We start from the raw sequence: 16,765 nt of genomic DNA, 5'->3' as shown, positions 1-16,765 counted from the left end.
GTTTTGATAACCATGTCGATAAAATTATACAATGCCAAAATCAGTTCAAGATTTTCTAGCGAGGTGATTGCTGTACAGCCTCCTCCCTGAGGCTGCTGCAAGACTGTGTTAACAAGAATGTGTTCATAAATGTTAAAAATTAGTTGAAGTTGATTTCTCATTTCGCTCACTGCTTGTCACATATACAGTAGGAGTTTGCTAAATAAAAGAAGCAGGAAGGATATTTAGAGAAATCTGGATCCCTAGTTTACCATTTTAAAAGCAATGGACCCAAATTAAAGGACATAGAATCCCAAATGCAGCTACTACTGACATCTACTACTAGTGATACTGTAGCAGTGAAGCCTTTCGTAGAAACCAGAGTCATAATCTGTATCTGAGATTAATATTGTGCTATGGGCCTTAATCCTTCCCGGAGTATACACACACACACACTGATGAAGCCCAGCAGCATAAACCTCACTTAGGCAGCTCTAAAGCATGCTTTAATTGAAACCATTCCACATATTTAAAAGGTTGCTGCTACACTGCAGCCTCCATCAATGGGCCACTTCGATGATGCATAACATGATTGCACGCAATAGAAGTTTATCTGGGATCAGCATGGGACCAGTTGCCTGATTCCATAATGTGAACCTACACAACTGTCTACCATCCGATATTCAGCGTTTTACCAGCGTGACAAACACATGCACAGTTGCGTTGTCAGCACCCTGACACTCCCAGCATATTCATTCTTAATCTTTGCCCTTTATTAGCCTGAACTGTCTTGTTTCAGCCTTTATGTGACCTCTCTAAACACATTCTCTATCCCCTGAGGTCACCCCAGCTGCATGTAAGCCAACAGTGAAATGTGCCATTAAGTGTGTAGCTTCACAAGATGGAGCTCCCCATCATCACCTGACTCCACAGATTAGACGATAGTGAAATTGAGTGCCAGGGTCAAATCAAGGTGTGGGCTGGTTGGGCTTGTTTGTAGCTAGGCAATGTCCGCCTGAGGCCACAGAGACACAGCTCGTGAGTAACACCCACTGTATCTTTAAATAAATCAGAAAAGCAGTAAGAGCCGAATTTTATTTAATACACAGCAGGTAGGGAGCATAACGAAATTTAACCTGAAACTATGGATTGAACCTGGAGGTCAACTCTGACATAACAGCTTAATTGTAAAAGTAGATGTGTCATGTTAGACCTGATTCAGAGAGTTTCAATGATGATGACAGAACAAATTTTCACCAGTAGGCATGGACAAAATTGTAACAGGTTGCTTTTAACAGCTAATAACCACATACTGTAGAATACATTTGAAATGATGCACTCAAAGATATCTGAGCTGTAAAATGATTTATTAAAATAGGCATCTATCTAATCCATCTAAAGTATATCTAAGAATGTAGAAACTACCCACTGTTTTTCTAATTTTCTAATTTTTGTGTTTGTAAAATGTTGAAACCAGGATTTAGTCACTACTAACAGGTAAATTATAGACATTAAAATCACTTATAAAAATTATAGACAATTACAGACACTATTTGCCATCATCTTATTTTGACAAATCCACGGTATTGCAATAAAACAATCCACAGCCTCAATTGCTACTTTGAATTTAGACTTTCTAGGAAATAATTGTGTTTTGTGGGAGCACAGTTTGACAGCACTACACTGCTACAACTATTAAAGCATCAAAACTCTAATTAAACTATTTCTCGCTATGTACCATCCCCTGGAACATGTGGCATAATCTAACTCCTTTCATTTCAATGAATACACACAACAATTACACAGAAGGGAGTTATCAACACTTTCTACTGTCATTAACTGATTTTTGGCAGTTCTGATGGCAGGAACATTTGGCTACTGCTGGTGCAACTCACAGGAGGAAACAGGTGTATGAATAAAAAAAAAACGATTTCAGAAATATGAACCAGAAAAGGGAAATATTTCTCAAAGTCGTGTTGAATAAAACTCGGCAGCAGTCTAAATGATTTTCTAACCTGATAAAAATCAAAAGTAGAAACCTGTTCTCTCGTAGGTACAGTACAGATTATAGCTCCAAAAAGCTCTGAGGTTCACCAAACGCACGCTGACCTCTTTTTACGGCAGAATGCCCAGTGCATAGCTGGATCCACAAACCTGGCAGTGGTTAAAATGAAGCTCTCTTGCTCAAAAAATGTCAGATGTACAGGAGAGGAATGAACAACAGATAGCAAAGAGTCATTTGTGCATTTTTGATGACGCATTACATACATTTTGAATATATAACTGCCTGCATCATATATACTACATGTGTCTCTTGTCTTTTCTTTTGGTTGGTATTGAGCTTTACTGTTTTAACTGTGCACCCCACAATTTATTTATGAATAGGTAACAGAGATTATTAGGAAGCCTAATCAATCTTGTCACCATATACTCTTTTAGTAGCAGCAGCTGAAAGCAGCAACATCTGGTAGTAATCACATACATTTCCTCCAGAAAATACATGTTCTTATGCTTCCAACATGCTGTGGCCACCTGACTTGCAAGACCTTCACAGATTCTCGGCGAGGTTGCAAAAGCCTGCACCGAGTAAAACGCATGCAACAAGATCTCTATCTGACAAGATGTTTTCTTAAGGAAGACTGACGTGGAGAAACAACATGCACATGCAAATTCTAAAGTCTGAAACAATAATTACAGTGATAAGGCAAGTAAATGCTTCACAGTGAACTCAAAGCATTCCATGGTATCTGTTTGGCAGTAATGTTTAGGTGCACAGTCGAAGGTAATTATGTACAGTGGGTATTAAGAAGACTTAGCAGGATAAACAGAATGAACCAGATCTGGGGTATTCTCTAATTAGAGGCACATAACAATGCAAACTATTTTCAGCTTCAACAACAATTTACAATTTGAGATTGTATATTCGGATGATCAATGCTGAAACTGGGAAACGTGCTGTTTTCATCAAGCCTACTTTCTCAAAACCACTGACTACCCTATTATATCACACTTTCTCCCTTAAAAACAAGCTCAACCTCAAAGGAGCTAACCTGCATACAAGGAAATCAAATGAAAATGAAAAAGAGACAACAAGTACTAGAGCACTACAAACATTTACTTGTAACACTGTTGTCTACAAGGGGCTTTTCTAGCTCAGTAATTGGGTAGATTGGTTGGAGCCTGTAAAGCTCACTTCACTGTGTTGTGGTTACTAAGCTAATTAGTGGTACACAAGCAGCTAATAACCACCTTTGTGATTCTTTTATGTTGTTTTGTGTCTGACAGGAAAAAGCTTTTCAGCACTGAAGCATTGGTAACCGCTGCTGAGAGCAATCCTTCCAACTAGACTCTTCAAAGGTGCAATTTGAGTCCTGGTGATGACTCTCTTGGGTTTTTGCTGTGAACATGCGAGCATTCAAGTCATATGGCTGAGCAGTGCATGGAGTCAACCTAAGATACTGAAGGCTGACTTTAATTGAAAGAGCTCCAGTGATGTTAAGACTAATTAGGGTTTCTGATGATCTTACACCACAATGGTACTCAAAGCAAGGTTTTCACACCCAGAAGAGAGTTTCTCTTTCAAATCTTTTGTATCTTTTGAAAGGATTAACCCTGGTTGCAGGTTTTGTGTCAAGAACTGCAGGTTCACAGACCTGACATGATCATTGCTGTGATCATTTATTAGGTAAGAAATACATGCTCAGACAACAGGAAATTGCATTCCATCTGTAAATAAACACCCTACAGGCTTTTATATTACACAAGGAAACTTGCACCACACATTTTTCAATTTTTCTTCTTAACACTGTAGTAGCTAACACATTTTAAGTCAACCTAACTGCCTGTAAATAACTTTGTTTCCATCTTTCTTCAATTTTCCTCTCACTGTTTCCTTGTCACTGTCTTGATAAAATGTCTATTGATAGCGCAAGCCCTGCTTTGAATCACAGCCACTTCATATGCCAAGTATATGAAATAGATAGAAAATTGTCTCAAGGCCCTAAGGTGCAGATATTTTGAAAAACCTGCAATTTTATAGGAGTACTAACACATATGATGCAAGGAGAAGAGAAAATTCTCTAATAAGTTAAATGAAACTGCTGCGCACGTCCACAAGCAGCAGTGATTTGGGTCTTGACCCCAAAATCTTTTAAAGCTCCACCTTAAACAGAAAATAAATTTTAAAGAAACAGCTTTTAAAAAGCGCCAGAGATGCAGAACGCAGATCAGGAAACGCAGATGGCTTAATGAACACTCTCCTATCTCTGACCATCAGGGACAGATTACTGATTAATAGTAGTAATTAAACGCATTGAATGGGGTGTTAAGAAAGACTTTTTATCCATGAAATCCAGTGATACACCGTACAGAGAGAAAGATCTGTAGCCATCTCACTCTGTTTTTTTATTCCAGCTCCACAAACACCCAGTCTGAGCTAAGACCTGCTCTCTCTCCTTGACAAAAAAGGATTTTATTTGCTGTTTGTCGCCCCCCCCCACTAAAAATAAACACTTGTATTTCCGTTCGCAGAAATGTCAGGGGGATTGATGTGGTCCCCGTTTTATGTTGGTGGCCTATTTAATGCTACAGTGCACACCCCTCACAATGTGAAATGAAAGCAAGCATTTATGTAGCAAGCCATACTCTCCGCCAATCAAACCGACAAGTATGCCAAATTCAGATTCTTCGACAGTGCATCTTTGGAAATGGATTTCCAGGTATTGAAATAAATCATATTTCTGGTCTGTCATAGCCTGAATTACACCTACTAGAGAACAGCAACAGCAAAAATCCTGTTAAATTTAAAATAAACAGGACTCAGGCCTCACCTGTAGGCCAGAAGTACTTCTGGGGACTGTAGTGCCACTTGGTGGTCAAGTGTGCAAGCGACGACTACTCTTCCTCCTTTTTAAAGAATGTTATAGGATTCATTGTTTACACACAGGATGAGGAGTTTGAACTTCCTGTCCTTTAGAGGCAGAAGCAAAAAGTTCTAAGTTCAACAAAATTTACACAAAAATCAAACAAACCCATGTCCTTGTTACAAAAACTTCTCTTAAGAGGTCCAAGATTCCATTTAGCCTTTTTTTTCAGAATAAAGAGTCTATGTCAAGTGGTACTGAGACATCTGCCTGGTTTACTAAGAAGCTTATGAAAGATCCAGCTGTAATCTTGCGGGAGCATCCTACCACTACTGCAAGATTACAGCTGGATCTGACTGTCGCTTTGCCTGCGTCATATTGCTTGTTTCTCTGATTGGTTTATTCTGCATCCATTGGCCCGCCCCCAAGAAATCGATCTCAAATGAAGAGATTCCAGACTAAATCCTTTGCATAGAATTGAAAAACCTCACTCTCACTCACCCCCCCCCCCCCTCCCCACCCAAGACATCTATCTAGAAACATAACTGAGTAAATAATCTGTTTGATCACATCTCTGCTTCTCTGCCTTAAGGCGATGAAGCCAGGACAACATATTAATGTAGTGGCAGGGGGAATTATTTCTTCGATGACAGATGTTTTTTTTAATGTGCCAAATACTGGTATGGGACTGGTTTGAATGCAGGGCTTGTTTAAGTCAGGCGTCATAACTTTTTAAACATCCTTTTGGTATTTAGTCTGCTGGGTAATACCATTTAGTGGGGGCTATGATCAAGGGGTAATAATTTTACAAAGTTAACAGTGTCTGATCACATCACAGGTTTTGTGGTGAGATGACCACAATACAGCAATTCTGCATAGCTTGAGGCTGTGTCAAGGGTTGCAGAAAAACCCTGTATTTCAAAATACAACAAATTAACACTGCTAGCACAGGTTATATGCAATGTCTCTCTTAGGGTCGGCAACGTGCCCAAATCAACTTACTATACAACCAAGGAATCATTTGTTCTAAAGTTCTGATTTTTTTTATGTCTAGTCTATAAGTTATAATGGCACATATAGTATATATAAGTCTATAAGTTATAATGGCACATATAGCATCTATAAGTCTATAAGTTATAATGGCACATGTAGTATATATAAGTCTATAAGTTATAATGGCACATGTAGCATCTATAGGTCTATAAGTTATAATGGCACATATAGCATCTATAAGTATATAAGTTGTAATGGCACATATAGCATCTATAAGTATATAAGTTGTAATGGCACATATAGCATATATAAGTCTATAAGCTATAATGGCACATGTAGCATATATAAGTCTATAAGTTATAATGGCACATGTAGCATCTATAAGTCTATAAGTTATAATGGCACATATAGCATATATAAGTCTATAAGTTATAATGGCACATATAGCATCTATAAGTCTATAAGGTATAATGGCACATATAGCATCTATAAGTATATAAGTATATAAGTTATAATGGCACATATAGCATCTATAAGTCTATAAGTTATAATGGCACATATAGCATATGTAAGTATATAAATTATAATGGCACATATAGTATATATAAGTCTATAAGTTACACATAAAGGTTTGGGATGATAAAAAAGTAAATGTCATTTAAAGGTAATGGTTCCTACTAAATACAACAGAATACCAGCAATAATGTTTACTTTTTCATTTAAATACTCCAAATAATAAATTGAGCCTAAATGTGTCAAACAAAGAAAACTCAGCACCTCCATAAAGCTTACTCAAAGGTGACTCAATTTCTGCCTGATTAAAGAGAGGGGAAAAAAGCTACAGGCTTTTGAGAGATGACAACGTTGGCATTTCAACAAGAAAAGGGCTTTTCACACCACAATGATAAGTGATTCATATTTAAAGTTAAGTCAAGTCATTTTTAAAATCACACAGCATTCTGAGTCCAACTTATGAGACTCGAGCTTCTTATTTTCCCAAAGTTGCAAAACCACTTCAGGTTTGGAAAGAGACTCTAGCAAAGTTTGGAGGTACTGAGCAGTCAATCAATAGCCTGCTATCAGACTGAATTTCTAGTGCTTTTTCCACTGCAGTTCTCTTTAGTGCCCTCATACATCTACAGAACAGAAAAAAATAACTCCAGACTAGTTTGACCTGCTTAAAAGAGGCTAACTAAAGTCTCCATGTGTTTGAAGACATTAATGAATTATTTCAACAATTATGAAATTCAGTGCTTACGTTGACGTTAAACCAATTTTGCATGCATGGTCTTAAAGTTATTCCAAACGCACAGATTCCACGACATTTGACAGAGGTAGCCAGAAGTTGGTTCGCAGTAAAAAGAAATTTAGGGGAATGGCCGTCTCTGAAGGGCCAGTACTTAGAGGCAAAAGAGACCAAATACCGTGACACAGTTTCTCACAAAGGATGTATGAGGGAGTAATTTGGTGAAATGTGTGAAGTAAGTAAGCGAGGAGGAGTGGTAACTGTCAGGACAGGGATGGAGTGTGCTCAGGAGAAAGAAAGACGGATGCTTTAAAAGTTGCAATCACAATCTGTTGCCACTGGTTATTGTTGGTTTGTTTTAGGAGTTGTAAATTGCTGCTGACGGAACACTGAGGCAGCAGTAAGGGCAGATTCTGTCTCACAAATGACCTCCTGCTTTGATTCTGTGCGCTTCTGGTGCTTTTTGCGAATGGCTGGGTCATTGTGGCATATATGTCACCTCGCTGAGACTATATTCTTGTCATGAGGTGCCACACCAACTGAGCTGGCTGATGCAAAACTGGTGCTGTTTTCAGTTTGTTATATGTAATTTTTCAATAAGGGAATATATTCCTAGGGTAAAATAAGCCATGCTATATTTTTTACTGAAAATGTTAGATGCTGACTACTGGGTAAGTATATTATATATTCTATTTTACTAATTAAATGTACTGGAAATCATTGCTGTGGCTTTAATTCAATATATAGCTATTGTACTGCTTCCCTGCAAAAATTCCATGAGTGTTGTTAATACAATAAATTTCTCAGTGGAAGTCATGCTGCAGTGAAAGCAAGAGCACTGTCCTTTAAAAACACACCCTCTACTGTCATCTCAATGTATTGTGACAGTGAAGCTGTGTGGGTCCAACCCCATGTCTAAAAAATGTGACTGCTTTTTTTCTTTTTTTTTTTTAAACTGTCTGTTTCTGTACAAGAGTTTTAAACAGGCACTGTACTTTCATGAGATAAGTCTAAAGGACACTGGCATCATGTGAGTACACACACACACTCACAGATGGTCAAACAAATGGTAAACGTCATAGAGCTGGAGCTCCCTCTAGGGGTGGGAACGGACACTTGTACTATACTGGACTCCATCACAGTAAGTTCACAGCCTGGCAGCTCTTTTCAAAATTCGATGCTGACCTAAGCAGCTCCCTTTTTACAACCACATAAATATTAATGACACATATAAATGATGTCCTTGTGATAGCTTACAAATCAGCAAGCAGTTACACAAATTAAAGTGGAATACTACCATAATCAATATCTGATGCAACTTTTTGACACCAATTAGCATTTCTGGCAATCAATCTGCCAATATTCTCTGTCACATCATCAGTAAGCGTGGGAGGTTTTTTTCAGTACAAAAACAAAAAAGGTTGCTTGCAGTGTAATAAGGCTTAACAGACATAATCACACTTTCTACAACCCCATAAACTACAGCACAAAACGCACAAGTGTCACTGTTAATTAAATGCACTTGTCAGTAATGTAATGCAGATTGTTTGAATATACTGGGGCTGTGCTTATATGTGGAAAGGTGGCTGACATACTAACCAGGTTTTATTTTACAGAAGTAGAAAGCAGAAAATATAGAGTCTGACGTGGTTGAGTAGAACGGGTATCATGCTTATTTGTAAGCCCAGCTATTGTGCTAATTCATGTGTCAGTATGTGTGCACAGTATATGTGCACACAGTCTATGTTTAAGAAGTGTGTGTGAGGTGTCTTACCTATTCACATTGGTCTTCTGCTGAATGCAAAGTTCTGTCAGCGACTCCAAGTTGCTTCAGCCTGGTCATCACTCTTTTTCCCATCTGGTTGAACTCAGATCTGTAGGTTTCCTCCATCTGAAGCTCCCTCTGGTGCCTGTGACAGAGTCATTTAACATTACCAGTGAAGAACTGGGCAGATACCACAGTGAACAGAAAGACTGGGAGACCAATGCCTCCATTTAGCAATGACATGTTTTTCCAAATATGTTAAAAGGTCTCTGCAAAAGGCTGGAAATATAAAACATATAATACACCCCCCCCCCCAAAAAATACTGGATATATGGATATATTAGAATTAGATTTTAACTTACAGTACAATACAAAAATATATTTGTGTGACAGTAGTACTTATTCCTGCTAGAACCATGCGCTGCTGAAGCTTCAACCATGTTAGAACTCTTTAATTTATCTATTTCAATGCTGTGACAGCAGTTAAAAAGGAGCATCATGCAATATGTTCCAGCTCCCAGGAAGCTTTTCTTGGAAGGAACTGTTTGGTTTATCCTGAGTACTTCCCTTCTTAAAACAAAAAGTACAATATGTTTACTGTCAATTTCAAGAACCGGTATTCGTAATATGTGTGTGTATATCTATACTTGAGCATTCTTCCCATCTTTCATGTTAATAGGCATTCATTATGCCTAAACACTTTAAATGTCAACATCTTGCTTGATTGTGAAGCTATGAGTAATGTTGGTGTTAGTCACATTTACGTCATGCCAGCAGATTTACCTGGCTGTCATTCCTGTGGTGAGGTTGCCGTTAGTTACCAGAGCTTCTCCAGACAAGAACTCAGCTCTGATCATCTCTGGTGTCAGTTGGACTCTTGAGCCTTCACACCTGCACATACAAAGAGGAATAACCTCAGCATGAGAGCAGTGAACACATCTGAACACATCTAACAGAAAAGGCTTTTAACTAGAAGATCAATAATGTCAAGAATGTTGTGCATGCTTACGGTTTGTCCATTAGTACTTCCAGATTGTTAGGAAGAGTGGTTAGTGGAGGAGGTGCTGTGAGTGGAAGTATATCTGTGCTGTAGTCAACAGACCTATGGGAGAGACAAACACACATCACTATTTCCCCCGAAAATTCTTCACATTATGGAATCGAGAAAGTGGTCATATATCTACTCCATCTTACTTAAACGAAAGAACTGCTTAGGGTTGATTGAAATATAGCACCGGCTCTTGAGGAATTTCCCTGTCCTATAAAACAGTGCAGTGTGCTAATACTAAATTACTAAACCAAAAACATTTTAATCATCGCCAAGTTTAAGTCACAACAATTTTAGTTATTTTGTAATAGGTTGGGGTAAAGTTGTGTGCCTGAAAAAATAATATATCTGCAGATATCCTGCAGATCAGTGCTGACACACATAGAAGGAAGAAAATACTTTGCACAATACAAACATCTGATTATGTAACATAGGGAAGGTGAGGAGAAATAAGAAGTAGATGAGGTAAGGAGGAAGATGTAGCAGAGTAAATTGCAACCTACACACATTCAGGAGTATCATGTGAACTGTGGTTGCCCAAACTACTTGGGCACCTTGTCAAAGATTCAAAATCATTTCAGATCCCATGCTGTTATTTAAATCAGCTTTGAACAAGAAATGCTGTGTTAGTACTACAGGAAGGAATTTTTCTCGCTGTCTTGAAATCATAGGTTCTTAACCCTCAAGAACTATTTTGCAAAAGCAGAAAAACGCACAACTGACACAGCATCCTCCATCTTTCCTGAATGTGGAATAGATTCTAGTGGGTATGTTTCAAGCAGACAATTTGACATCCTTCTATCTGGCAGGTGCTGGAAGTTGTGTGGATGTGGCTATTGCATATTTATTTTGGGAGAGTGTGAGAAGTCATGTTTCTGTAATGCCGTACGTGAGATGAATGGGAATTGCAAGCTATTAAATACTCATGCTATGTCTTGGCAATTTGACAGAGGGTGAAGAGCAGATAATATCTACACCTGGGATAATGATGTACTGCGTTTGGCAAGTCAGAAAAAAATAAAAGCATCAGAAATAAAACTAGCTTTTTGAGCCTGTGCCTTATAAACCTTTCCAGTGTAGCTAGAGCTGATAGGAATGACTTTTTATTATCATTTAATGTATCTGATTATTGTCAATAACCATACTAACTCTTTGGTCTATAAATGTCATAAAACAGCAAAAAATTACAATTTTAGAGGAGAAGGAAAACCAGTAAATGTTGACCTTTGAGAAGCTGGAACCCAATAATTTTGGTCAGTTTGAAATCAATCAACAGATTACTAAATTCCTTCAGATTAATTACCTCCTAATTAATTAATAAACTGATGTTTCTGCTCGGATTGTACCCCGATAGAAAGATATCAATAACTGATGGAAGTGCTACATCATGTATTACTAAAACATATCAGCTGCTGATTTAAGTCGTCAATGAGATGCCCGCTCCCACCTTGCCATTTTAAACACTGATATTATTTTGAAAATTCTGATTCTGAAAATGGTGAAATCTGGAGTTGCAGTCTTGCAACCATCCTAAGATCAAATTCCTCTGCAGGCTGGAGACAAATGTAGAGCAGAAGTGAGCAAAGCTGCTCTCCACTGTGTAAACAAGTACGGTAAACACGCACAAGGAATTTTTTGATCCCATCATGTTCCAGTTGGAGATTTTACACAATTAACTGAGCATGAGAGTGGTTTAACATGGGAACCACTGAGTGGATAGACACTCTCTTTTAATTCATGGGTGGCAACTCTCAATATTAAGTCATGCTAGATAGTGTACACAGTGACAAAGTGGCAATAAAAGGAAGCAACCCTAAGCTGTTAAACATTATTTAAAAGCCAAGTTGGTACAATCTGTTCTAAAAATAAAAAAGGCAGGTAGGTAAAAGGCTTACACCACACAGCTCACACATACACACACACACACACAGCTTCTGTGGTTCTGACCTACCTGCGCAGTGGACAGTCACTGGGGAGAGTAGGTTGGTTGGACAAACAGTTTAGTGTGATTGATTCAAAATTCTTCCAGGTCATGACCCCTTTTATCACTTTCTGTTGGTGGGCAAGGGAAAAAGCCACATTTGCATCAGACCAAACAAATAAGACATAAAACAGGATCTGGTTTCAGGAGATTAACTTCCATCTAAAAAGGCATCAGACACTTAAGGCCAGCAGCCAAATGTTTTTTGAAGATCTTACCAAAAATGATCAAAACCAGGGTTAAGTGCTTCAAGGATAAGACTAAAAGCATTCCAATGAAACTCACAATCTGCAAAGTCCCTGAAACTAAATTACCTTGCTGTCCAGAGTGTGGGGTGTCTGTGTCCTCATGCCACTGATGCTGCTCTCAGGGACTGTATACCTGCATACAGAAAGTACTTTGTGAAAGGAATAGTTCATCAGTTTGGGAAGTATGATTTTTTTATTTTGTTGCTGTGGTATCCAGCCAACATTATAGCTTAGCTTAGCATAAAGACGAAAAGTAAATGTAGGGAATGGCCAGGGAATAATTAATGTCTATAAAATGCTACCTGAGCGGAGGGCAGAGATGGAACTCCAGATCACTCTCCAGGTATTTAGGGGTTGGTTTGTAAGTCTGCAGGCCTGGAGCTGGGTTCTGTAATATAATGAGCATAATATGATGAGATAACATAGAATCAGCACTACAGTAGTTTAAATACTGTAAGGTATACTGCCATTATTATCTATTGTGTATGGGAAACACATAACTTTGTTTGGATTGAAAATGATTGAAGAGCCTTACAAAGATTCTGAGTGGATTTGCAGGAAATGGTCTGAGCAGAGCTTCAGGGGCACTGAAACTGAGACCAGCAACCGCCTCCGCTTCCAAATCCTCCTCTGCATCTTTATGCTGCTGTTCCTCCCCTGCTTTGGGCTCTACTTTTCTGGGAGATTGGGCCCTGTCCTTGTTTGACATAAGCTCACCCTGAGAAGTAAGAACAAATCAAAATAATAATGACTGGGGCGATGAGAATGAATCAGTAAAACTATACAGTAAATAGATACTAGTACTGGCTAAATATATATGTTTTTGGGATGGTCCTGCGTAGTTACCGGAGTTCCAGTTCGAAGTGGTCTGGCCAAAGTAGTGGGGATATAAGAGTTAAATGCCTCCCATGTTGACACAGGGTGGTAGCCCATGAGCTTATAGTGCTGAGGAACCTGGTGTGCCAAACCAACACCAACAGATTACATGGTTGTTGGTAACATAATACCACAACAGATAAGAGGAAAGATGTGTACACTGACTTATAGGAACCAGCAGAGCAGAGCTATACACTGCAAAAAGCACATTAAACATTTTACTTCTGCTGCATCACTGATACATACATGTTGATTTATAAGTGTGATGTTCAGAAGAGTAGATGCTGCAATAAATACTTACTTGAAGCTTGAAGAAAGGAATATGTGTTGTCACAGCCACATCAATAGGATCCACAGGCACTGTGACCAAATTACTCGCAGCCTAGAAATATCAAGGAGACAAATGGCATTATTTGTTCAGTTGAGCACCGAGGCCTGTCCTCTGCAGGGCATCGGGGAAATGAAAGATTTAATCAAAGTGCAGGAAACTGAGCTTCCTCTTTGATTACACGGTTAGATCAAAGATGTCTTTCAAATGAAATAACGAATGTAAATTGTTTCATGTTCAGGACAATAGCCAGCGCTGACTTTTCAGTGGTTCCTCCTTTTCTGTAAGCAAGCTTTCATTTAGGTGATTTCAATAAGCTTTAACAAGCAAACCGATTTGTAAAGAACTGAACTAACTCTTCGGTGGACTAGGATTCTGTGAATTTACTGGGTAGATATATTTTACACCTAACTAACGACTTGTAATCTGTAGAAGGAATGTCATTTTACAGTTATCTAATGTACTCACCAGTGGGTTATCTTCGTCAGAGAAAATGGGGAAAGAAAACGGAAAGACTTTGTCTGATGCGATCTTCATGTCACACGTCTTCACTTCTTCAACTGAAATAAAGATAAAAAAGGAGAAGCAGCTACATTGAGAAAAAAGTGAATCTATGACTTTAAAGACATGTTGGAATATTCAGTGCACGACTCAAACCACAAACCCTCATAAACAGCTCTCTTCCTGAGGCATTCACATACAGTATGTTCCAAAAACCCTATATTAACCTGAGGGAGTCTCATGTTACTTTCACCTCTAGAATATACAGTATTCAATAACAAGATTATCTCTGAATCAGGAAATCATGGGATAATCCAAACCTTTCTGGGCCGAGGGCAGGTTCCTCATATTGTCTGCAAGTTTCTTCAAACAAGCCAGCCTGTGGTTCATGCGACACTGGATCACGATCTAAGAGAGAGAGAGAAGCGGGGTAGCCTAATGCTTTAACCAAGTCAATGCTCATTTACACCACACATCGTTATTGTAATCATGACAACAAAAGGCCTCTAACTTTAACTTAAGTAATCATGTCATCCAAAGGATATACGTAATCTGGATTATGTTAAAAACATCAAGCAATTTTTCTACAAAAAACAATTTAAATTGCAATTTGTACTACAAAGGTAACTTGATTCAGCTGTTTGACTGCAGCCACATATGAACAACAGTCTTGGGTTTAGCCAGTGTTCAGCAACAGCACTAATACCCACTAAGAAAAGAAAAGCATAATCTTCCTTTGGCTTTAAGGGGCCGTGGGAGATTACTCTGCTTTTACAGGGTACTTCAATGCAGTGCGTTAGGGAAAACTGACTTTACTATAAAGAATATAATACATTTAGTGTAAGGAATTTGCACATGGCTGAACACATGTGTATGTTATGTATCTGTTTATCTAAGCAAACGCTCATGAGTGTGTGCATTTGCATATGTACCACAGTGACATTACAGTTCTAGGATGTGTGTACCTTGCATGCTGCCTGCTGGAACAGTCTGAGAAGTCTTTGTCTCAGCTCCTGCTGAAAACTGGAGACAAACTGGAAGGTAGGGGCTCCCTCTGGGACCTGAAAGAGGTTCTAAAGTCATTTATGGCTGCTCATTTGGCATCATTACATTGAATGCACATGAAAGAGCTATAAACTGAAATATCACGAGGTCTCAGCTTGGAGTATTTACATGGAAAGATAGTAGGACAGTAAAAAGTGAATGTTAGATTGAATTAAATTGCAGAAAAGCTCTAGCTGGGAGCAACAGATTCATTTAATCTAAGACCGCTGGGAGAGTTTTTTCAGTGAAACCCCTCATCTCCAAAGAGCAATAAAAGAAAATGTATTACCCTACGTGTGATGACTTGGTAGAGGATTAGCCATCTTTTTAACAAAGTTCGCTCTGTTGATAACTTCAGTGTGAACGATTTACCTGTCCTGCTTCACAACGCACCCGTCTGGAGGAAAGTTTAGGTTTACCAGCAGCAAAGTCCTCCTCCTGCCTTATAGATCCCCTTTTTACCTATAACACAATCAGCAAGAACAGTATGATAAAAGTCTGTAAAGCAGAGTTCTGCAGTGGGTCGCATAGGTACATATTTTAATTCACTGGTAAGGGCAAGTTATGAATTTACATGTCTTCTTTACACAGTAGTAATAATAGAAAGGGAGACTGGTATATAGAATAAAAGTGAAAGCACAAACTACTCCTTTTTTTTGTTAAAACTTTCAGGGTTCATCCAAAGACTGACAGTACAAGACAAATGGAATAAAAATATTTTTAAAAAGTCATGTCTTTAGAACAGAAAACTTGAACTTAGTCTTAGTCTCTCTCTTAGTCCCCATTGGTTTACTGGAGTGATATATAAAGGTATCACAAAATACTTTGACAAAAATAGTCAAATTCATTTCACTTTCCCAATTCTTAACCAACACAGATTGGAGTGTGTCACAAATCTATAACCCAGATCATTCTGATAAAAAAAAATAGAGGAGGGTTTATCACTTAGCCTGTCATGATTCAAAAGAGGACCTATAGAAGAAGGTAGTAGGTCTTCATGTCATAAAAAAGTTTTCATAAAATACCAAAGTGAGGTGATATGAGGCTGAAAGTGGAGACTGTAAGCCAGAGAAGACATCTGTGTGTGCTTATGTGTGTGTGTGTGCATTATAAACAGGACATGGGGAAGGAAGTACTGCTAAGTGTCTGTGAGGGTTTGTCAACTTTTCAAATATCTCTTTTTGGGACCAATATTTCAAAAGTGATGTTACTTTGGCTGAGTCTGCACATTTCCTCAGAGACTCTCAATAAAATAAATCACAGAGGCACAATGAGTTTTTTAAATGGTGAAAATCACAGTGTGGATCCAATTATGCCAGAACTGAATCAGGTTATGATATTCCTGTTCCAGTCCTTTGAATGCCAATATCCTGCAGGTTTTTGTTCCTTCAGACTGTACGTGTAAACCAACGCAGACCCCCAAGGGATGCACTTTAAAAATTTAAACAGAGTTTGTACAGATGGTATGGAGGGAGAGAAATGAAGCAAAGATACAGTGAGAGGTATACAGTGGAGTCTGTTAATGGCCAATACACTACAGAAATTGCAGTAGCAGCAGTAGCAGCACTAGTAGCAGCTCAAATGAAAAATAACTGTCCTTAAATCTACTAAGAAATCTGCCAAACTTGCCTGAGAATACACTAATCATGTTTTTCTCTGTACCAAAGGACTGTGATATCTGTGTTTTCATCCATTGGTGCAAACCAGAATTGTTAATAGCTAATTCTGTTTACTTTTGAAGGGGCCAATTTGCCTAAGAGTAATAATAAATTCAGAGCATGATTACACATGATCTCCCAAATCAAAGTTAGACAAAGAACCACAACAGGATTGAGGGTTGTGTGGAGTGCGAGCCCACAGTGTCACAGTTTGAAAACCCCTGCTATACATTAAA

At 38.4% G+C, this 16,765-nt stretch overlaps 1 protein-coding gene across 3 annotated transcripts in view; it reads right to left on the bottom strand.

The window, feature by feature from the left end:
• cfap221 (cilia and flagella associated protein 221) overlaps positions 1 to 16,765 on the bottom strand; it is a 68,694-nt gene that overhangs the window by 45,152 nt on the left and 6,777 nt on the right. For all 3 annotated transcript variants that reach the window (XM_026301627.2, XM_026301626.1, XM_026301628.1), the window contains 13 exons: positions 15,244 to 15,333; positions 14,793 to 14,888; positions 14,148 to 14,235; positions 13,795 to 13,886; positions 13,300 to 13,380; positions 12,969 to 13,076; positions 12,658 to 12,840; positions 12,425 to 12,510; positions 12,189 to 12,255; positions 11,845 to 11,945; positions 9,855 to 9,947; positions 9,629 to 9,736; positions 8,855 to 8,990 (listed from right to left, as the gene is read on the bottom strand). In XM_026301627.2, the coding sequence (XP_026157412.1) occupies positions 8,855 to 8,990; positions 9,629 to 9,736; positions 9,855 to 9,947; positions 11,845 to 11,945; positions 12,189 to 12,255; positions 12,425 to 12,510; positions 12,658 to 12,840; positions 12,969 to 13,076; positions 13,300 to 13,380; positions 13,795 to 13,886; positions 14,148 to 14,235; positions 14,793 to 14,888; positions 15,244 to 15,333 (1,329 nt within the window). The remainder of the gene's footprint in view (positions 1 to 8,854; positions 8,991 to 9,628; positions 9,737 to 9,854; positions 9,948 to 11,844; positions 11,946 to 12,188; positions 12,256 to 12,424; positions 12,511 to 12,657; positions 12,841 to 12,968; positions 13,077 to 13,299; positions 13,381 to 13,794; positions 13,887 to 14,147; positions 14,236 to 14,792; positions 14,889 to 15,243; positions 15,334 to 16,765) is intronic.

Source organism: Mastacembelus armatus, chromosome 2 (assembly GCF_900324485.2).
Source record: "Mastacembelus armatus chromosome 2, fMasArm1.2, whole genome shotgun sequence".
Classification (NCBI taxonomy): domain Eukaryota; kingdom Metazoa; phylum Chordata; class Actinopteri; order Synbranchiformes; family Mastacembelidae; genus Mastacembelus; species Mastacembelus armatus.
The sequence above is the reverse complement of the archived record's forward strand: the minus strand, read 5'-3'. Positions and strand labels throughout refer to the sequence as shown.